Raw genomic sequence first — 23,930 nt, forward strand, 5'->3', positions numbered from 1 at the left:
CATATATACATTCAGTCCTTCATTCAACCTACAAACATTTGTTGAGTGTCTACTATGTACAAGTATGTGCAACTCTCTGGATAGTCAGGGATTATACCTACTAGCTGAGTGGATGATGGACTTCCTTTAATGGAGCACATTTTTATATGTTTAGGTTACACTGATCGATAAGAATGTGTTGAGAATAATCAGTGCTGTGCTCAGTATTTTAGTAATAGGAAAGAATAAAACGAATTCTTTGCCTTCAAAGTGCTTGTAGTTTAGATAAGGAATCCAGATTAACATATATGAAACAATACAAACAGCAGATAAATGAGTGTGCAATTGTGTGGTATGGATTTTAAGTCTGAGTTCTGATAGAAAGGAAATTAGGGCTGGCAGGTTTCTTGAAGGAGGTACCACTGCAAATGGATTTTAACTTATTAGTCCAGTTTTGTTAGGCAAAAAGTATGGAGGAAAGGATGGAGTTGAAAATAAGGCTGATGCAAGATAGGGAGGAGGTTGGTTTGACTGTAACAATTTGTATTTTGGGGGAATGAGAGGTAGTGAGATATAAGGTTGAGTATTTTAAATCTATGTATGAGGCATTTGGAAAGCCAAACACATTTTATTTTATGCTAAGGTGGGGATTTCTTTGAATTAAATGTTTATATTTCTTTTAGTGTGATGCCACGTCTGATGCTAAGATACAAAGTAAGTGTAATCAAGTGATGGAAATTTACTTGTGGAAAAGATCTTGTTATATTTCTCTGCCTTGAAATTTTTTTAAAAACAAGTCATTAATCTGCAATGCTGTTCTGTTTTATACATGTTATATACATATAACATATATATAAAATTAGTTTCTTCTTATTTCCCCCTTTGTTGAGAGATCTCATAATAACAGTGTCAAAACCATACCCTTCCTCTAGAGATACAGCCAGTTCAAAACTAATGTTGCAGTAGATATAAAAGCATTCTGAGAGAGATAAGGAATGAAATTAATGTTTGATTACGCATGTAATATTTGTTTTGAGCTTCAGATACTAGGAATGATGTATAGGTTAATTCTTTCATTAAATGCTGTTGTTTACTTAACCTTCTTCAGTAACCAGTTAGCTGATCTTCAACTCAAGAGAATTAACATTTTGAGCATTCCTATATACCAGGGTTGGCAAACTTTTGCTGTAAATGCTCAGATAGTATATATTTTAGGCTTTGTGGGCAGTATGGTTTCTTTGCACCTATCAGCTGCTGTTGTAACATGATAGCAGCCATAAACAGTATGTAAATGAACGAATGTGGCTATGTTTTAATGAAACTTAATTTACAAAAAAAGGCAGCAGGCTACATTTGGCCCACAGGCTGTTGTCTGTGGACCACTTATCATAGATTTAATGAGGCATTTCATTCCACAGCTTCTCCTACTCACACCTTCCCATTATCCTCCTCTCTAGTAACGATAGATCAGTTATCTTTATTATTTTCTAAGTTCACTTCTTCCATTTGTTCACTAGATCCCACCCCTTCTCACCCAGTGAAGGACATTGCTACTGCATCTCTTTGTTTTTTCTCCCTCATCATCAATTTTTCTGTTTTTGTTGGATGATTTTTGTAAGCATGCAGTCATGCTGTGATTTCTCCCAGTTTTAAAAAAACAAAACAAGAAAATAACTCTACTTCAGTTCTTCTCTTGTTCTTTTACACTAAAACTCCTTAAAAGAGTTGTCTGTACTACATCTCCATTTCTCTTCTTCCCATTTCCTCTTAAATCCGTGCTAGTCAGCCCTTCTGTGGGGCTAATCAGTGTTACCAGTGGTCTTGACATTAAGTCCAGTGGTCAGTTCTCAGTCCTAATCTTGCTTGAGAGTGTTGATCAGTCTCTGATCCTGGAAACTCTTTGCTTTCAGGACACCACTCTCCTAACTTACCTCACTGGTCATTCCTTTCATTCTTACTAGCTTAGCTGTTTTTTTCCTCTTCTTTTTACTCTAAATGTTGTAGTATCTTGAGGCTTGGGCCTTGGACTTCTCTCTTTGTGTCTTAGTCCTTGGTGATTTCATTCAGTTCTGTATACATAAATATATACACACATCAGTGACTCCCAAAATTTTATTTTATCCCTGGATCTCTGTATTCTGTATTCAGCTACACATCCACATTTTCCCCTTGGATATCAATTTGAGATATCTCAAATTCTGTATGGCTAAAACTGAACTCTTGATATACTTTCTGTACTTACTGTTTCCACACAGTCTTTCTATATTAATAAATAGCAATTCATTTCTTCCAGTTGCTTAGGATAGGGCTTTTAGAGTTAATACTTGACATACTCTTTTCTCTTTACAGACCAGTCTATCAGCATATTCTTTGGCTCTGTCATCACAACATATCCATGGTCTAACCATGCCTCATTGTCTCCACCAATGTCTCCACCATTGTCTCATGTCGCCATCATCTCTCTCCTGGCAGTTGTAGTGTAATTATCTCCAAATTGGTCTTCTGGCTCTCACTCTTACCTCCTTCCCAGATACTCTGTTCTTAACATTGCAGCCAGAGTGATCCTCTAAAAAATCATTCAACTTATGTTATTTCTCTATCCTAAATGCTCCAGTAGCTTCCCATCTCATTTATAGTAAAACCAAAGTCCTTTTGGTGTCCCTCAAGGCCTTGTTTTGGCTCCATTACTTCTTTAACTTCATCTCCTGCTGCTTTCCCTCTGGTGTTTTCTGTTCAGTTGTACTGACGTTCTTCTTTCTAGTCTCTGAACATGTTAGGTGCACTCTGTACTCGGTGTTAGCACTTACTATTTCTTTTCTTGGAACGCTTTCTGCCTCCACTTCTTAGGATCTTGACTCAAATAAGACTTTTTCAAATGAGGGCTACCTGACTTCACATTTAAAATTGCAACTCTCTAGTTCTGCCTGTTTTTCTCTGCTTTATTTTTCTCCGCAGCACTTGTGGTGTTTGAATATATTAAATAATTTACTTACTTTGTCATGTAAATAACTAGCAGAGTGTTATGTCCACGGGGGGAGGGATTTTTGTTTGTTTTGGTCACTGCTGTATTCTCAGTGTTTAGAACGAAGACTGGCAGAGATTCGTGCTAGCTACATGCCCAGCACTATGCCAGATGCTGGTGATAGAGCAAAAAACATGACAGATGTGTTCCTTACGCTTAGGCAGCTTTTATTCCAGTGGTAGAGACAGATAGAAAATAAATTGACAAATACATAAAATATTGCCAAAGTGTTACAAAAAAGAAATACAAGGGTTTAGCTAGAGAATAATTTTTTCTGTTAGAGAAGTAATGATTTATAGATTGGGGAAGGCCTTTCTGAGGTGATATTTGAGCTGAGACCTAAAAGATAAGAAAGATCTAGCCATTTGAAGAATAGGAAAAGGAACAGTTCAAGCAGGGAACAGCAGGTGCAAAGGCCTGAGATAGGGAAGGAGTATTTGAGGAACTGAGAGACTATCTGTGGTAGCTTGCTGGAGTATATTAACAGATAAGGAGAGTAGTGTGAGGTGAAGTTTAAGAAAGAGGTACAGTACCAGATGTCACTGCTCCTTGTAAGCTTTGGCAGAGATTGAATTTTATTTTAAGTGCTTTGGGAAGCCACTGCAGATTTTAAAGCAGGGAGAATTGTGATCTATTTTATATTAAGATCACGTTTGCTCCTGTGTGGAGAATGGATTCAGAGGAATGTGGTGGGCAAGAGAGAAGCGTGAATGCCAGTTAGAAGGTTATTTTAATCCAAGTTATAGATGACAGTGGACTGAGATGATGACAGTGGAGATGGAGAGAAGAATTCAGGATGTACTTTGGAGATAGAATTGACAGGTCTTGCTTACGGATTAGCGTGGGAGTAGGGGAAAGAGGATGCACAATGAGTCCTTGATTTCTGGGATGAGTAACTGGATGGATTGTGGTGCAGTATTGCTAAGGTGGGGAAGTCTGGGAAGTAGAATTTGCTTCTGTCATAGACAAGTGCTTTTTATAGAGCCAGAGAAAAATGGAATAGTTTATATTAGTTTGGGAAACTGAGGGTAAATGGGTTGCATGTTGATGCGTGTTGTCCCAATCAAGTAGCCATAAATCTTTTATATATATATATATATATATATATATATATTTTTTTTTTNGTAGCCATAAATCTTTTAATTTCCTTCCACACCATGTGTTCCAAAATCTTAAGTAAAATCTGCCTAATCTACATCACTGCCATAGCAAAATGACAAAAGAACAAGAGTTGAAATAATCTCTCTCCTTCCCGTACTAAATTCAGTGGTTTCTATTTCACTTTGGGTAGATTACTTCTGATTTTTCTCCCAATTTCCACTTTCTGAAAATGTGATTTCTGAGCATGAGCATATGTGTGTGTGTGTGTTTTAAATAAAATTCCATTGCAGAAAAAAGTTTACATGATTTGTAGCATTTGCTATAAAGTAATTTAATCTAAAATCACAGGAAGTCAGATATTTGGGTTGCAAATAAAAGACGAAATGAGTCAGGAGTGTGTTAGGACCCTGTGTACCAATCATCTTGTTTTTTGCGAGGGATAAATGAAAAATATAAAATAGAACTTGTTTTTAAGAAGATTATGAATTAACTTGGGAGGTAAAACTTAAACATGAAATGATGTAACTATAAAGCAGTGTAATGAAGTTGCGAGCAATGGCTATACTTTAAATGGATATTCCGATAAGGGAGAGATTAGTGTGTATTGCAGGTTTCATGTTCTTATAGGAGATAGAATTAGAAAGGAAGTTCGACCAGTATTGAGAAGATAGAAGGGGATGACAAGCCTGGTGAAAGGAAACAGGATGAACATATAAAGGTGTGTGGGTAGGGGAGCGGAAAGCATCTTAGATATTGGGCACTGTACATTACGTATGTAGTCGTCATTCAGTAATAAGAAAGAAGATGAACCCGAACCAGGAACTGCTTCTGTATTTTAACTTTTGATTTTGGACTCCTTCATAGTTGTATACCAGCCAGTATCACCAACCTACCTGAGTGGTACATGGCTCACATGTATACTAGCATTTTGAATCTTTCTATATCTTAATTACCTTAGCATATTTAACTCTTCATTTCTCTTTTCTGTGTTTAAGTAGCTTATTAGGCCACAATTTGGAGGGAGCTGCCTTTTATTTTATATATTAATTCTACAAAACTTACTCTTTCACTTATTTAAAATACGATAGTTATTAGCCTTACAGGTAAACTTTTTAAAAACCTAAAGCAGGGGCGCCTGGGTGGCACAGCGGTTAAGCGTCTGCCTTCGGCTCAGGGCGTGATCCCGGCGTTATGGGATCGAGCCCCACATCAGGCTCCTCCGCTATGAGCCTGCTTCTTCCTCTCCCACTCCCCCTGCTTGTGTTCCCTCTCTCGCTGGCTGTCTCTATCTCTGTCAAATAAATAAATAAAATCTTTAAAAAAAATAAAAATAAAAAAATAAAAAAAATAAAAACCTAAAGCAGCTACAAAAAAAGTAAGCCCAGAATTTGTTAAGTCATGAAAAGATTATTATTTTGAAAGCATTATAAGGTTCTGCTTTTAAAATAAGTTTTAGGTTTTTATGTAATTTTCTTCTAGATCCCTTTTAGGCAGAACCTTGGGGTTTTTTTCAGTAAGCTCTTCTTGCTGCATGCTTCTTTTGTTTTATTTCTAGTTATATATTCATATACTGTTTTGAATTCAGTTATCTCTGTAGAAAAAAATTCAATGAGTCAAGGAATGAAATTGTTATACAAAATAATGACTAATTATATTAGCCTTTCTGAGTGATAAGTTAGGTTACAGAGGTACATGCTGAGTTACAAATTAGGGGAAGCTAAAATCAGAGTTTTTTAGTTCTTTAATGCGTAAGCAACTGGAATGTTTATAAAGAGCATGTAGATTCTTTTTATATCATTTCAGTAAAGCTAAAGACTGTAGAATGTCTTTGCTCTTTGTTGCAGAAAGCAAACAAAATTCTAGGAATGGTGTTTTTTGATTTACTCTCCTCTATTCAGGTGTTTCTTATCCTTGGCATTTTACTTTGGGAATCATCTTTTTAAAATTTCTCTGTGTGATTCCTAACCTATGCTAACATTGCCAGTTCTCTGTTTCCTCACTTTTTATTTGGATTGTCAGTTAGTCCTCTAATTTTCTGACTTCTATTTTTACTGTTTCTAATGTATCTTGCTTTCTAGTACTATTCTAATAATATTTCTAAAATACTGCTTTTATAACTTCTCTCTGCTCATGAACTCACCATGGCTCCTGGTTACCTTTCATTTCAAGTTCAAATCTGTCCTCTGTAGTCTGTTCTCACTTAACCTCCCCATTATACGTTTTCTGTGTGATCTAGATCCCACAGTGCCGTGGGAGAAAAATGCTTTTCTTCCAATGTTACTCTGTTTTTCTGGTCTAGATAGCCTTTGCTCCATTTTTGCAAGTATAAGTCTACTCCTCTTTAAAGGATCATCACAAAACCTACCTTTTTGTGAATTAAATGCAGTCGACGTTGATCTGTCAGCTTAATGTCTTAAGAGTCTGGTTACAAGTAATAGAACTAGCTTAAAGTAGTATAAGTCAGGGTAAGCTGAAAAGGAGGAATTATTTTAAGGATGTAAGATTTCCTAGAATTAAAGGGCAGGAATAGACTCAAGCCTCAGTAAAGACTTGTGGTAGTAACAGTGTCCTCTTGGTTTCACTCGAGAGTACTTAGAAGGGTTGATGATTCTCTCCATGCTGTTTGGGTACGTTTGTTTTTTGCTCTGCTGTGCTGTCATTCCCTAGGAAAATTAACTTTTTGTTAGTAGTTTGGGTGATTTATCTTACTGTAGACTTGTCTGTGCTTATACAAACGTAGCCCTGTAGTATCTTGCTCCTGACATGAAAATGAGGATCTTTCCTCCTAATATAAAAATGTATTACATGCTTTCATCTGTAACTTCCTTTTTTAAAAAAGAAAAAAAAATTCACAATGAAATCTAATACATAAACCTTTTTGTTTATAATGTTTTCACGTGGGTAGTTGTTCCATAATTTACTTAATTCTCCAACTCATGGACATTTAAGTGATACTATTACATATGTTGTGCTTTTATCTCTGTAGGATAGATTGTTAAAATTGAGGTTTATGGGAGTATACTTAGACAATGTGAAGGAAATGGGTTACTTTCAAGGAAAATGTAAATTGCAGAAAATAAGTCAAGCAGTAGAAACCCTTTAGAGCCCAGAAACCATAGAAGAGCTTGCGAAGGTTTGTAAGGCCTAAAATCCAAAGAGGTATCAGGCCTATGTGGTATTTTTGGTACAGTTGTGTAATTTTAAGGAGTAGGCAATTCTCATGATTGAGCTATTTCAGAGGAGATGAAGTGGTGGAAATTATTCCAATTCATTTTATGTATTCTCCATAATGCCAGGATTAAAACTATTAAAGATAGCATCAAAAAGGAAAATTCTGAATAAAATTTTGTCAGATGAAAACCGGTACTTCTTTAAAGAATAATATGCTTAACTGTTGTAAAAATAGTTCACCATTATCCTTGCTCTTTGTTTCTTTGTGTAGTATAAAGGTTTCCCCCACTATCTGAAAATAGAGCATTCTTATGAAACCTTTTATAAGTTGAAGTGGTATAAAGCAAAGAAGCAGTTACCACTAATTCATGTGGAAATTTTTGAGTGTTCTCAGACTCCAAAAATAACCTTAGTCTTAGGCTTTTCTGATATCTTAGGGGGCACATCTTGCTGGTGGAGGCACAAAATAATTGAGATAAAGCACAGATGCCCACGGACACAGTTTGAAGCTATGGCCTCTTGATGCTGACACACTGAATTGTAGTTTCTGGGAAGGAGCTTGGTGATGCCATTCTCACTGCTTGGGCTGTGTGCTCCCTCTATAACAGATCGCTGCAAAACAAAGGCTGAACACTGATTTTGTTCTTCACTTTTTTTTATGAAAACAGAAACCCTCTTTGGATTTCTTTTGGTTAGCAAAAAACATACTGACGTAGGTTTGTAAGTGAAGTGGTATAATGTGAACTTTTGAAAAGCAAACTTTCATAAAGCAGGGGATACCTTTATACAAAAATAATAGTCAAATTGAGATCAGTGTTACAGTTTTCCTATTTATCTTTTTTTTTAAAGTTTTAATTTCTTTTTACCTTATTTAAAATTTTTTTTTCTTGTAACCATGTACTAAGATCAGGAAGCATATTAGTTGAATACCATTTGTTTTCTATATAAAATACAGCTTTGTATTTGTATAACAACAGTGCATTCATAACTTACTCTGGGGCTGCCAAGTTCCTTTACTTACTTTTTAAGGTAACCTCATGGCTCACAGATTAACTGTTAAATAAGCAAAAAAATTACCTCTCAATAGCATGAGTGTATATGAGTAACACAGCATAATTTTTTATTCTCAGAGTATAGTGTTTGCCAATAACTTTATGGCTGTTGTACAGTCTTTTCTGCATGGGTGTGATTGGGTACCTGTGTACTGATGCTAGGAGTGCAATGTTTAATGATACCTATTTTGTTTTGATTTCTGCCTTTAGTGTCAATATTTCTCAACTTTGTGTTGGCATCAGTTTTACTATTTTAAGTTCAGAAAAAACTCGGTTTACCACAGAATTCACTTACTTTGCTTGAGAATTTCAAAATTTTCATGGCTTCGTGCCATTTTTTGATAAAGTTTTGTAACAGTGTGGTCTAGAGGCAGAGGTCATTTTCATTACATCCAAATGTAAGCTGTTTGCTTGTGCTGTGATAAGGAAGTTTGCTAGTGTGGAGGTTGTAGTGATCCAAGGACATTTTAAGAAACACTAACCTAAGGATAACCAGTAATCACTATAAACATTTTTATATGTATACTCTTGACTTTTTACTGTGAAGTTTGTGTGGGCCCATATGTTTTGCTTATCCCATCTATTCTCTATACACCTCTCAGTATTTGAACAAATTAACTCCTCATATGTCTACTGTTTGTTCTGCTTTTTTTCATTGACTATATCTTGGATATCTTCCTATTAATAAAGGTAGGTTTACAGTATTTTTAAAAAATTGAATAATATTCCATTGAATGAAAATACCATAATTTATTTATTGGTGGACATTTTGTTATTTTTGATTTTGTGATTTTTGTAGGCAGTGCTTCAGTGAACCTGATTATTACCTTTAAAATTCATTTCTAGAAGTAAATCAGAAATGATATACTTTCTTCCTGGTCATGTATAGATTTATATTTTGTGTATCATAAAATATATACTATATTATATATATAATTATATATGTAATTATAACATAAAATGAATTATGTTATAGTAAATGAAATAAATATATATAGCAAACTGTTCTTTATAAAGATTGTATCATTAGGGTATCATAGTGCCTCTATTACTAGAAAATGAAATTTTAAAAATGAAGGCATACAAAATACAAGTCCACATTTTTATTGTTCGATTCAACAGATAGAAACTTAACTCTGTATAGTTGTTATAGTAGTTTTTAAATGCTTAACTCTTAGTTTCTATACATACTTGTTGTGGACTGGTGACTAATGTTTCATGGACCGTCAGCAGACCATATTTTTAGTAGCACTCTTTTAGCCTAGGAGCCAGTGTAGAAGGGGGAATAAGGGGCCTGGGGTGGGCTTTGTGTCTCCTCCATATATGGTCATTTAATCCTCTTGCTTTTGGTATGGTACCCACTCTCAACTGTGTCTGGTAGCCCCTGTTGAAGAGAGTCTGTTTTCTTCTTTTTTTTTTATTTTTTATTTATTTTTTTTAATTTTATTTTATTATATTATGTTAATCACCATACAGTACATCCCCAGATTCCGATGTAAAGTTTGATGCTTCATTAGTTGCGTATAACACCCAGTGCACCATGCAATACGTGCCCTCCTTACTACCCATCACCAGTCTATCCCCTTCCCCCACCCCCTCCCCTCTGAAGTCTTCAGTTTGTTTCTCATAGTCCATAGTGAGAGTCTGTTTTCTTCTGCAGAGAATAAACCTGCAGGCATCCGCTGTGGTGGGGAAATGGCAGTGACCTAGCGGATGGAGTGGGGAAGGGAATCTTAGCATCTAACCAGAGCTCAAGCAGCTTTCTCCAAATTAATTTTTGTTTTAGCTTTCTCCTCCTTTCTTCATAGTTACTTGGTACTGCCAGTTCCTAAGCCTTTTGAAGATTCAGAATGTAAAATAGGTTAGTTCTTAGCTTTCCCCACTCTGGGATTAAGTTTTCTTGGGTCTGCAGGGTCATTTACTAATTTATCTGCTTTCCAGCATCAGAAATTTGTTACTGTTGTCATAGCTCCTGTTTCCTATTGTTACTTTTTTTTAAGGACCTCTTACATGTTTGTTGTGTTATAAGTGTTCTCCTTCTGCAGTCTTTTCTGCTTTTCCTAACTGTATTTTTTTTTTTTTTAAAGATTTTATTTATTTGACAGAGATAGAGACAGCCAGTGAGAGAGGGAACACAAGCAGGGGGAGGGGGAGAGGAAGAAGCAGGCTCATAGCGGAGGAGCCTGATGTGGGGCTCGATCCCACAACGCCGGGATCACGCCCTGAGCCGAAGGCAGACGCCCAACCGCTGTGCCACCCAGGCGCCCCTGCTTTTCCTAACTGTATTAACAAAACATTTACTTTTATTTCTATTTCATAATTTTATTGTTGACAGATGTTTCTTCTGTAACAACACATTATTTCCTTTTTTAAGTCTTTTTTTCTGATTGAAATTTAATTTTGTTAAAGTATTTACTTGAAACTTTATTCCAGAAAGAGTACATATGTAGTATAGTCTCTAAATCTTTGTACATCTAAAATTGTGTTTTTCCTTTACGTATGATTTTTCCTTTATATAGAATTAATTCTTTGGTTAATCTGTTTTCCTCAGAACTCTGTAAATATCATTCCATTGTCTTCTAGCATTTAGAATTGTGAGTAAAATGATTAATATTGATTTCTGATTAAAGTTGACATTGCTGATGAAAAATCGAATACTTTTTTAGGTAATTCTCCCTTTCTACCTTTTTTTTTTGGTAGCATTTCATTTTTATTTTTTAAACGCAAAAATTTGACTAGGATAAGTTGTAAACATTGAGTCTTATATTCTCTTCTCACTAATAATCTTTTCTGGCATTTGAGGAGCCTTTGATTTTGAAAATTCACGTCTTCAAGAGAAAAACCCAAACTCGAATATTATTTTTTTCTTGTTTTCAAAATCATTATTTCTCTCCCATCTACTTTGTTCTCTCTTTCATGGTGATATGTTCTTAGTTTTCTTTTTTTTAGCATATTATCTCAGGTCTTACTGAAATTGCCAATAACTACTCGATTTTTACCCCCTAAGCTTTCTCCTTTTTCCAGTAGTAGTAACTTCTGTATAGTTACTATTTTTCATTGCTGGATGGGGAAATGGGGAGAAGTTTCTCTGAGTGTTCAGGTTATTTTCTCTTTGTTGACGTGCTGCAGCTAGTGATGTTTCTGCCTACTTAATTTTTGATGGCATTGGTAGTTGAGATGAATTCTTAAAGAATGAACCAAGATTTTTTCAGTTTTTTAGTTGAAGGGGGGAAGTTAATGTAATTTTTTCATGATAACTTAGAGATAATTTACTTATGTGGATGAAGGACAGAACTGTTAAACAGAAGATAGGCATGGATATAGGAAGATTTATCTTTGTTCAGAAATAATTTCCTCTTTATATCTTTTCCAACAGCTGGTGCTAAAAAGTCCCAACTCGGCCCCTGGACCCAGCTCAAAACTCTGGATTCATTCTCTTCCTTCCCATACCTCAGCCCAAGCTTTCTATCTCCCCAGAGGGTACCACATGATCTTCCTCTCAAGTCCTCACTTTCTAGAATCTCAAGGTATGTTCAGGGAGGAAGTGGGCAGATTTATGTCCTTTACTTTCTTACTTAGGGCATAAGAGATGCTTATTAAATGCATGTCCCCTAGTCAAATTCCTCTTTAAAAGTGGTACTTGGCAGTGGGTTAGCATTTGTTTTCACTCTTCTCTCTCTAAACCGTTTCTTACCAAACACCTTGCAGTTCGTGTATGGAATGTTTTTCTAGTTTCTAGTCATTTTGTAGGACTTTATTTTTTGGTTTGTGTTTCATTGGGCAGTTGGAAGAAGAAAATCAGATGGCTTAAGTTGCCACATTGATGCAGGCACTTTTTCAGGTTACTTGAAAGGGCTAGGCATACTTTATGCAAATAGTATTCTTTCAAGGCTTGAGGAGATGTTGGTTAAGTCTTATGAGGTAATAATATGTAGAGAGAGGGCAGTAGTTTAAATGGAAGATTTAAAATCAGTAATCCTTGTTGGTGGGGTAAAGATTGAACTATAGTGAAAAGAGCATTAGCTAGTAGGTTGGAAGGTTAAAATTAGAGTAAAATTTCTCTTTTCCTTTTTTTATGTTATCTGAGAAATTCACAACACACATTTTTTTGTGCATAGGTGGCAACCCTAGTGTAATTTGCTACAATCATTGATTGTTTGCACAAACTACAGGTTGAACATGGTTGAAGACAAAATAGATTCTCCAGATTTAAAATTTGAGGGTGAATAACAAACCCCAGACTACCTAAGATACACAAACTTCCCTAATACTGTGTTGTATATGCTATTCATTAAATGAAAAAAACACTGATGTTCAATATTAATTATTTAGCAGTTAGCAAGGTTAAGTAAAAGCTAAGTGATTTCTTAATAAGGTCCATTTTATTAACACTGTTTTGCCTGTGTTGAAAGGACATACACTTTAATGGGTGAACTTTGTAACATCTGTTTTAGCTGCCATGCATCCTACTTAATTATTTTCTATTCTTCACGTCCTGGAAGGGTGAGGTTGCTGAGTGGCCAACTCTGAAAAAGCAGTGTATTAATGTCCTGCCTCTCTTCCTTCAGATTGTAATCTGCACTAGGATAGGGACCATGTTTTTTAATTTTTCCACAGCACCCAGCAAAATGACTCACATTCATAGTAGGCATTTATTAGTAAGTGTAGTTGATTGAGTTATTTAAAATCCTATTTTTACACTGGTCATCAGACTCTGGGGTATGTGTTATCTTAAAAATTTTAAATTGTGTAGGTATTTTGAAATGGAATTGATACTTAGAAATATTATCAATCTATTTTTAGCATTACACATATTTTTGAACTCATGTAATGTTACTGCAAGAAGCAATTTCCCTTTTGTAATAAAAGCCATGATATAGTTTCTTGATTATATGTATAATAGAAAGGCTTGAGTATGGATAATCCAGAATGACCACAATATGGTATTCAGACAAATGGAGAACCGTTAATAGGTGTGCTTAAAAGTTTCACCTCTTTGAACCTCACCCTCAGATTCTGGTATGGTGAAATTTCCACCAGTGATTATGATGATTGTCACTGTTGAGAATGTGACACTCTGTAGGGAATCTTCTCAGTTGGTATGGAATGTCCACCAGGTGTCATTGAACTTTATTCTAGCCAGTTATTTAGTTTTTCTTACTTTTGAAGAAAAAGTATTTGCATTTTGCTTTAAATAATATAGTAAAACATTTTAAGTAAAAATTTTAATATTTTATTAAATTAGGCATAGTTATGTAAAACCAGTGCATGCTTCGGCAGCACATATACTAAAATTGGAACAATACAGAAAAGATTAGCATGGCCCCTGTGCAAAGGATGACATGCAGATTTGTGAAGCATTCCATATTTTGTGCAGTTCCTGAGAGTCCTAACACCTTTTGCAGATGAACTCTGAGGAAATGATACGAGTCAGAGCACAGTGTGTGGCACTGAATAATGAAATTGTGATTTCTAACTACTAAAAAAAAATTTAGTAAACTGGTACCCTGCTAATGAATTCATTATCAGTTTAGCGTATATATATTTAAAGACTATTAAAGAATGTGTTTTTTAGACCCAACCAAAATTACCGAGTGTGAGAGATATAAAAAGAGTCTCTTAATATGTAATTTAGCTTTTAATTATATTCCCTTCCTGACACAGTAAAATATCTGGTTACTTAGATTCATTAAATTTATTTTTTTTTAAAGTTTTTATTTATTTGAGCAATCTTTGCCCAGCGTGGGGCTAGAACTCAAAACCCAAGATCAGGAGTCGCATGTTCTACCTACTGAGCCAGCCAGGTGCCCCTAGATTAATTGAAATTTAAAGCTGAGACCTTTGACTAGACATTACAGATGAAGCTCAATGTGATTTATACTTTATTTTCTTTAGCTTATCTAATTTTGTCTGTTATTCATACATACATATTTAAGATCACAAACGTAAAAAAATATGATTTTTCTAATACACATTTTTGATATTTTACTGAACCTTCAGTACTCAGATTCCAATCTCAGCAATATATTACTCACATTTTATTACTTTACTATTTTTTAATCCTTTGCATTTTAACTCATAATGGGTCATTTCATGGTGATCACATACAGTAATAATAGTTACAATTGATATAGCACTTTACAGGATACTGTTCGTATGTTTTCTCATTTAATCTTTACAATAACCACTGTGAAAGGTAAGGAAAGTCCTAATTTTTTTTTTTCACTTTACAGATGAAGAAACGAAGACAGAGATTGAGACTTGTCTAGAGTAACACAAATGAGTAAGTGTTGGAATTAATGGAGGCAGATAGTAATGGGTGCATTCTCATAAGCCAGGAGCTTTCCTAGCTGCCTTCTGCTTGAGTTCTACGGACAAAAAGCCAAATAGCCAAAATGGTTGGGAACCAAGAAGGTAGTAGGTAGACTTTAATAGTACCCCAGCAAAATGTGCTATTCCTTTTCATTTCTTTCTCTTTTCTTTTTTTTATCAGTTAGTAATAACTTGAAAGACCAGAGAATGTCTTCTGTTGTTGTTGTTGTTAGATAAATGAAACTTATTTTAAATATAAATTATCTCTGAAGCACTAAGGAAATGGAAAATCTAGAGAGAAGCCTGTTGAATGTCTCACAAGGTAATAGTCATAGGGTCAGCTAAGGAGGTGAGGAAGTTAATAGTTCATGTGTGTAATTGGAGACATTTGTGTAATTGTAACTTAAATTGTTATGGCTTTCATTAAGATTTTTAAAATCCTGCTTAAATATTGTAATATCAACTTAATATAAAAATCTTAGAGCTTAAGGGTGCTTATCCAATTGTGGTTTTCTTTAGATGACAAAACTGAGGTTCAGAGAAGTTGAAGCTTGCCCAGTGTCAGAGAGCAGAGCCGGAAGTAAAACTTGTATTTCTTGACTTCCAGATTAGTGTTATTTCTACTTCAAGCTATTACTTCTTGGTAAGCTGTTCTTAAAATACTTAACAGGTCCTTTATATCTTTTATGTATGTGTTTGATCAGCATTCCTATTTTGTATCGAAATGAACTTTAAAATATGAAATTTACTGATGCTTATGAAAATTCAATTCTTTGTTTGATTTTAGGTGAGTTAATGTGGGAAAAATCTGGTATTTTGAAGATGTGTCGGCACAGTATTGTTTCCTGTTTAAATTACAAGTAACTTCAGTGTTTAGAGAAAAAAGAAGTTGGGATTTTTTGGTAAAATCATGCCATCTGAACAGAAACTGTTATTTTTTGATGAAAAACAAACTACTTTAAAAAAAGATTATGATGTGAAAAATGAGATAGTGGATACTTCAAGATCAGTACCTAGGCCAAAAATTTCAGAAAGTAGTTTTCATTATGAACTAAAAAATGTGAAAATTGATTTGCCGAAGATAAATATTCCAAATGAAGTCTTTTTGAAACATGAAGTTGACAAATACAGAAAATTATTTCAGCGTCAACCACAGACTGCAAGAAAATCTGTCAGTGTAAAGACTGTAAGCTGTGTAGAGGAGTGTATGTTGCTCCATAAGTCTGAGAGAGTTGAAGAAGAGGGTTTAAAAATGTCTGCAAAAATACTCAATTTCAACTGTTTAAAATGCCGAGATAGCACTCGATACAGTCCAAATGATTTGCAGAAACACTTTCAAATGTGGCACCATGGTGAATTACCTTCATATCCTTGTGAAATGTGCAGTTTTTCAGCAAATGACTTCCAGATATTTAAACAACACAGATGGACACATAGAAGCACTTTAGTAAAATGTGACATTTGTAACAATGAGAGTGTATATACTTTATTAGACTTGACAAAGCATTTTGCATCCACACATTGTGTAAATGGTAGTTTTCAATGTGAAAAGTGCAAATTCTCCACACAGGATGTTGGCACATTTGTTCAGCACATTCATAGACATAACGAAATACATTATAAATGTGGTAAGTGCCATCATGTATGTTTTACCAAAGGAGAGCTTCAGAAGCACCTTCATGTTCATTCTGGTACATTTCCCTTCACTTGTCAATATTGTAGCTATGGTGCCCCTAGGAGAGAGCACCTGGTAAGACATGTTATAACTTTGCACAAGGAACACTTATATGCGAAAGAAAAACTGGAAAAAGACAAATATGAAAAGAGGATGGCAAAAACTTCAGCAGGACTTAAGCTGATTCTGAAAAGATACAGAATAGATGCATCAAGGAAGACATTCTGGAAACGCAAGAAGATCAACAATGGAAGTGACAGAAGTATAGAAAAAAACACTCCAGTGCTTAAAAAAGTGAACAAAACACAGGCTAAATCTGAAGACCAGAGCCATCTTGTTCAAGAGCATTTAAATGAAGAAAAGGATGAAAGACCAGACTGTGAGAATAATGATAAACGTGCTGAGTCAGAGTCAGAAAAGCCAAGTCTTCTGTCCCCTGGGCAATGTAATCGAGCTGAAGAGGGGTCAAATTCTACTCTAGGTTTCTTGAAGACTGCTGTACAAGGACCTACGGTGTTAATGGTGAAAAATAATAGAATAACAATTCCTGCTAACTACAGCGCTGATTTTATGGGCTTTAAGATGGTGGATGGAAAACAACATATTGTAATAAAATTGTTACCTACCAATAAACAGAGTTTATATTCACCAGGCTTACAGTCAGATGCTGCAAAGGACAGTACTGCCAGTTTGCGGCCCCAGGCTTTGGACACTGCTGGATTTTTAGCAGGAGTAACAGCGGAATTAAGTGACACCGTTTACATGAAAGCAGCTACTCCATTTTCATGTTCATCTCCTATACTTTCAGGGAAAGTAACGTCAGAAAAAGAAATGGCTTTGCTATCTCAAACGAGTAATATGCTTCAAACAATGGATGATGAAAAAAATGTGTCTTTGTCAGCATCAGAATTGGTTTCAGCATCAGTGAATTTGACCACGAAAGTTGAAACAAAAGATAATATTGACCTATGGGGAAGTTATATTACTCATAGTCACCCTGAGATATCAGGTGCTGCCATTAAAAGTCCAGATAAAGTCAACTCTACTACCAAACAGAATGCATATAACAGTGGAGATATGCATAACTATTGCATTAATTATGTCAACTCTGAGTTACCTGCTGAATCTTCCAACCAAGGATCGTTGCCCTTTCATAATTACTCAAAAGTAAATAATTCTAATAAACGTCGTAGGTTTTCAGGAACAGGAATGTGTGAAAACCCTCAAAAAGAACCTTCATCAAGCAAGACAGTTGTTCAACATCCAATAAGTGAATCAGTTTTATCACTGGTGAGGAAGGAGAGCTCAAATCCAGATAGCATGTTAGCATCTATTAGCCTTTTAAATACTAAAGATGAAACTTTAAAAATGCAAGCTGAAATTGAAGAACAGTGTGTTTTAGAAAAAGGACAAAACATTGATGGACAGAACCTATACACTAATGAAAATCAAAATTTAGAGAGCATGACTGAAAAATCTAAGTGGGATGGCATTTCTAATGTTGAGTCACCTATGATGCCTAGAATCACATCTGTTTTCTCTCTCCGGAGTCAACAAGCATCAGAATTTTTGCCACCTGAAGTAAACCAGTTACTTCAGGATGGATTAAAAACAAAATCTGAGGTAAAACAAGACTCTAGTAATAGTAACACTCCAGATAAAGGCTTGCCACTTCATTGTGACCAGTCATTTCAGAAGCTTGAGGGAGAAGGCAAAATAGTTGAATCTCCAAAAGACTTCAAAGTACAAGGCATCTTCCCAATTCCATGTGGAAGTACAGGGATTAATGTGCCTACAAATGATCTGAATTTAAAATGTACTGGAAAAGAAAAACAAAATCTGTCAATATCACAGGATGTGAGAGATTCAGAAAAGACACCTAGAATTTCAGGTATTGGCACATTACTTAAGACTCAGTCAGATGCAATAATAACACAGCAGCTCGTAAAAGATAAACTACGAGCCACTACACAAAATTTAGGTTCTTTATATAGGCAGAGTCCACTTCTGAATTCAGAACCAAAAAAGGCTATATTTGTTCAGACTCCAAAAGGCTTTTTTGTACCATTGCATATTGCTAACAAGCCTGGATTGCATGTTGTTTCAGGAAGACCACTTCCATTGGTTAATACGCAAGGTGTACCTGCTTCTCTTCTTTTAAACAAGAAACCTGGGATGATTTTAACATTTAATAATGGGAAACTCGAAGGTGTTTCCACTGTCAAAACTGAGAGTGCTCAAGCTTGTGGAACTACAGCTAAGGAGCCTTGCAGAACACCTTTTTTAAAGGTAGAACCAAACAGTAATTGTTTGACACCTGCACTTTGTTCCAGCATTGGCAGTTGTTTGAGCATGAAAAGTAGTTCAGAAAACACTTTACCATTAAAAGGCCCTTATATTATCAAAACATCAGCAAATTCTTCAGTGAAAGCTGTTCCTATTCCTAATACAGTGTCTGAACATCAGGGCACTAAGTTGAATATCTTGGACTCAGTAAAACAGCAGAATGAGATTTTTCCAAAACCACCTCTTTATACCCTCTTGCCTGATGGCAAACAAGCTGTTTTTTTAAAGTGTGTGATGCCAAATAAGACTGAGCTGCTTAAGCCTAAAATAGTCCAAAATAGTACATATTATCAAAACATACAGCCAAAGAAACCTGAAGGAACACCCCAAAAAATATTGCTGAAAATTTTTAACCCTGTTTTAAATGTGACTGCTGCTAACAATCTGTCTGTAAGCACCTCTGCATCCTCATTGCAGAAAGACAAGGCACCATCTAACCAGACTACAGGAGGAGAGCAGAGAGAGCCAGAATCTTCTAGAGATGCCTTACCCTTCTTACTAGATGATATGATGCCAGCAAATGAAATTGTGATAACTTCTACTGCAGCATGCCCAGAACCTTCCAAGGAACCAGTGTGTTTCACTGACCGTTCAGACACCAGGGTATTAAGGTGTAAAACAAATTGTACAATTGAGAAAAACTTCAATAGAAAAAAGACTTCGAAAAAAAAATTTTCAAGAATAAAAACTAATGTAAGAAGTAAAGATTCTGAAACTGCCTTTGTATCTAGAAACAGAAACTGTAAACGAAAGTGTAGGGATAGTTACGAAGAACCTCCAAGAAAAAAAGCAACATTACATAGAAAGTGTAAAGAAAAGTCTAAACCTGAAGATGCCTGTGAATCCTTTGGATTTAGCACACCAAGGCTTTCCAAAGATTCAGTCAGAACTTTGCGGCTTTTCCCCTTTAGTTCCAAACAGCTTGTGAAATGTCCTAGGAGAAACCAGCCAGTTGTAGTTTTGAATCATCCTGATGCAGATGCACCAGAAGTAGTAAGTGTAATGAAAACTATTGCTAAATTTAATGGACGTGTGCTTAAGGTTTCATTGTCAAAAAGAACTATCAGTGCTTTACTGAAGCCAGTTTGTGATAACGCCTCAAAAACAATTTATGAAGAGTTTTCCAAAAGGCATAAAACATTGAAACCTGTTAGTTCTGTGAAAGAAAGATTTGTGCTAAAATTAACCCTCAAAAAGACAAGCAAAAACAATTATCAGATTGTGAAAACTACCTCTGAAAATGTTCTGAAAGCTAAATTTAACTGTTGGTTTTGTGGTAGAGTATTTGACAATCAGGATGCTTGGGCTGGTCATGGGCAGAGACATTTAATGGAAGCCACTCGTGATTGGAATATGTTAGAATAATTTACTGTAGTTACCAAGGAAAAGAAAAGTAAAATTATCTTAGAAGAAAACATGGTGTGAATTACCTTAAGGCAGACATTTTCTACTTCAATATAGTACCTAAAATTGAGCATCTGAAAATTGGCTATATTTCCATGGGAGACTAAAAAAGCTTTATGTGTGATATTTGAAAATGCTATCACTGCACACACAAGTTTTGCAAGAAACTAATTGCAGCACAGATGTACCTTGATTTAATTTTTAAAAATGTCTCCTTGGGAAGTTAGGGCTAAAGAACATTTCGATAAAACAGTTTTCCCAATTTAGTAATATAGTGACTCTTGGTAGAGGGTAACGGCTGCCAGCTCCATTCCCTCTCTTCTTCCACCAGCCTTACGAATCTGATAAGTTGTAGCTCCTTTGAGGACGGGGAGCTCTTTCACCAAGGAGCTGGAGGAGTTTCTCCTCATTTGTGAAGATACACTAAGAGCTTGAGTAAAGAACTTAACTTTACATCTGCTAAATATAGTTCTTTTGAAGGGTATTAGGCTCCTCTGAGAGTACATTTAACTACAGTTACACCTCATGATGCTTGAAAAGAGTTTTTCACAAGCAAATCTTTTTTCTCTTATGCTGTGTCCCATATCAGGAATTGGAATACCTTCCCCAGGTGATTTTCTTTTTCTAAATGGCTTTGTCAAGCATTGCAATAGATGGGAGGCCTCAAAAGAAGAATTAAACTCTCTTGGTCCAGTTTAAAGTCTGATTAAAGAACTTGAACTCATTTTTCTGAATTTGGTGATAATCTCCAGTGATTCTCTTGCACAGAACTATGCTTATTTGATTTAAATTGTTTGTCCCCCATAAACCAAATGGCCAGTTTTTATCTTGGTTTCCATCCATTTAAAAATTGGAACACAAGCACTTCCAAGGGAATGGGTTTTCTTGAAAATTAAGAATCACTCTACAGGACCAATTTTTTGAAGCAAGATTAGCAAAGCAAATCAGATTTTTGCTGTTTAATTACTGTTAGGTGTCTGAACATGTACACACTGGGACAAACCATTTTTGTAAGCACCTTTTCAGTCTCACTGACAACCCAAAGCAGATTGTTTTACTGAGTGTTGGCAGTTGAAAATGAAGAAGCATTAATAGTGGACTCAGTGGCAGGGCATGAAACTTCAGGATAGATTCCTAGGGGATATACCCAGCAGGTAGAGTTTTAAAATGGATATTTTCATGACACCAGAATCATCGACTGAAACTCCACCGTGTAAGTTTGGATCAAATTTTGTTGGATTATTGGATAATGGAGTTGTTGTATTACAAATTACTGTATAATTTTTGTTATATTGTTACTACAAGTGTTAAACATTTTCATTGATTGAAAACTTCAGGGCTTCTTTTCTGTATATAAGAAAGAATTTAAACCTGTACATATTTTTGTACCTTTCAGTTATGTAAATTTTGCACAGAAGATTTTTGACATAAAAGGTTTATTTTCTTTCAATTTAGTTCTGTGCATGCACTAATAAAACTGGTTGTTTAATTTAAAAGGAATATGTAAGACTTTACCCATGTTATTTTCTTGGTTTTTATTTTAGATGTAGAATTTTTTTTTTTTTGGGGTAAATTCATTTTTCAGGGATTGAACACTATTGTTAGCAAGTGCCTAAAAGATGTGAAACAGTTTACATATGTCAACTGTAACAGTAGGTCCCAAATGGGCCCATTCCCCCAAAAGTTTTATTTTAAAGAAAGCCATACATAGATGCTTCAAGCTATCTTGCTATGCACATTATACATGTACTTTTTTTGTGCAGTTTGTCTACTTTCCTAGTGAAGTATTTTTTGTATAAAACCTGTTAAAATTGTGTTTCTTAAATTGAGCCTAAGAATGGAGTTGTTTGGAAATATACAGTATATATTAATAATGTATATGGTGTTTAAAGAATGGTAAGCAATGTTAATTTCTGTAATGAACATTTTCTTCAATTAAATTTATCTTAAGTTTGTGTTTACACAATAATTTTTTTTACTGTACTAAAATCAAATGGGAATTTTATTCTAATGGGAAATATTTATATTTCAAAGACGTTTTTTCTTTAAATGCTAGGGAACTATGTAAAATAAAGTGTGGGTTTTTACCCCCAAAATCATAGGTAAAATTTTGAAATTTTGTTTGAGAAGGGTAACACTTATCATGAAGTTATTGTAGTTATGCTGATAAGGAAAGTCAGAGACAGGCTAATGCTCTTCAGAGCATTAAAATTGAGGGGCTCTGCTGTTATGGGTAGATTTATTATAATTCCTTGCCTTCCGTGAATAGAGAAGAGAGAAGCAACAATCTTGCCAATGTTTGCAGCGTTATAAAAATAGATTTCAGAATAGCTATACCAGTAAAAATATATTTAATGTTATGATACATACTTTTTGCCTTAAAGTTTTAAAAGCCATTTTAAAAAGATTCATGCCCCAGGTACTCTGATTAGTTCCTTTTCTGATTTGTTAGGTTATTCTAAAGAAGGCAAACCTACTTGGAGCCTCTTCATTGCCAGAGTGAAAAATTCAGAACCAAAACCCTCCATCCTTTTTTTTCTTCTGGCTGAAACTGAACTAAAGTGGTTCTTTAAAATATGAATATTCAGTAGTTTGAGGTTGTTACTACAACTGGAAGAGTTTTATTTTTGCAATCCAACTTCTTAGGAATGTGGTTCATTTTTTTCCTATTTGTCCACCTCCTTTGGAAATGGGCCTCTCTATTTGGCTTTCAATTAAAAAAAAGTTTAATTTTTTAAAAGTGTACCTTTCTATCTTACTAAGCACTCAGTAGATTGAAGTGTAATATATATGTATATTTTAATGAAAAATTGTGATTTTGTTAAGGGATCAGCAAAGTTTATCAGTAAAGGGTAAGTTAAGTTAGTAAATAACTTAGGCTTTCTAGGCCATTTAGTCTCTGTCGTAACTTCTTAATTCTACCATAACGCAGAAGCAGACCTAGACAGTACATTAATCAATGAGTATGCCTATGTTTTAATAAAACTTCATTTAAAGAAATGAGCCATTGGGCTGAATTTGGCCCACCATATTGTTTACTAACCCTTGGCTTAGTTCTCTCAAAGGTCTGCTCTTAGAATGGGATTTTTTAAATTAAAAACAAGTTTGATATAATCTTTTTTGTGATGTATACCAGCTGTATAAAACAAAGTATGAAAACTAAAATATGCATGTAAGTTGCCAGTGTAGATGTATTTAGAAGTGAAAAGAATGTGTGATGAAAAGGATTAGTGGGTAAAATAGATGGGTCTTTTGTGTGCAAAGGGTAATGCATCTTATGGAGGGATTAAAAGTGAAACAGGTACTGTGGGAATTTCTGTCCAGTTTAGATGAGAAATAGATACTAGTTCTTTAAGTGATTTGAAATAGCTGTTAAGAAAAGTAACAAAAGTTCTTGGGATGGGGGAGAATGGAGGTGAGGTGAAGACAATATTAATTCCATACAGCTAATTTACTGATTTTTTTTTTTCTCCCACCATTGACATCTGGTATATTTAACTTGGGATATGTCCCATTTTAATTGCATAGCAATTTGTGAGGATTCTTGTTTTCAGCCAAGTGCCTTGACTCCATTGAGGATATTATCTAGTGAAACTTGCTGGTGGAATTTTCAGGACATTATTTGTTGCTAGTTGAGAATGTAGCAGTAGCAGAAAAATTTTCCTATAATGCAGAGTTAAAATAGAATCAGTTTGGTTGATTTTGGTGTTCATTGATTTAAGTATGCTCGTAATTGGATAATTGAGAAGTAGTCAATATCTTGGAAGAGGTGTTTGACAAAGTCTTCTTTGAATTATTATTATTATTTTTTAGTTCTGTCTTTTGAGCTTCTGTTAATAAGTGCCCCAAATTTAAAAATCTTCTTTCT

At 34.9% G+C, this 23,930-nt stretch overlaps 1 protein-coding gene and 1 non-coding gene across 9 annotated transcripts in view; both read left to right on the forward strand.

The window, feature by feature from the left end:
- Positions 1-22,031, forward strand: part of ZNF518A (zinc finger protein 518A) — a 28,459-nt gene extending 6,428 nt beyond the window's left edge. For 5 of the 8 annotated variants that reach the window (XM_011222009.3, XM_034663041.1, XM_034663042.1 and 2 more), the window contains exons 3-6: positions 11,702-11,852; positions 14,559-14,608; positions 15,157-15,280; positions 15,425-22,031. In XM_011222009.3, the coding sequence (XP_011220311.1) occupies positions 15,548-20,023 (4,476 nt within the window). In that variant the 5' untranslated portion in view covers positions 11,702-11,852; positions 14,559-14,608; positions 15,157-15,280; positions 15,425-15,547 and the 3' untranslated portion in view covers positions 20,024-22,031. Of the gene's footprint in view, positions 1-662; positions 694-11,701; positions 11,853-14,558; positions 14,609-15,156; positions 15,281-15,424 lie in introns of all 8 variants that reach the window. The other 3 variants (XM_034663046.1, XM_034663043.1, XM_034663044.1) reach the window with 2 other exon arrangements.
- LOC117802882 lies at positions 13,590-13,697 on the forward strand. Its single transcript, XR_004626394.1, has one exon. It is a non-coding gene; the product is annotated as a U6 spliceosomal RNA (small nuclear RNA).
- Positions 22,032-23,930: the final 1,899 nt, after the last annotated feature.

Source organism: Ailuropoda melanoleuca, chromosome 6 (assembly GCF_002007445.2).
Source record: "Ailuropoda melanoleuca isolate Jingjing chromosome 6, ASM200744v2, whole genome shotgun sequence".
In the NCBI taxonomy this organism is placed as follows: Eukaryota; Metazoa; Chordata; class Mammalia; order Carnivora; family Ursidae; genus Ailuropoda; species Ailuropoda melanoleuca.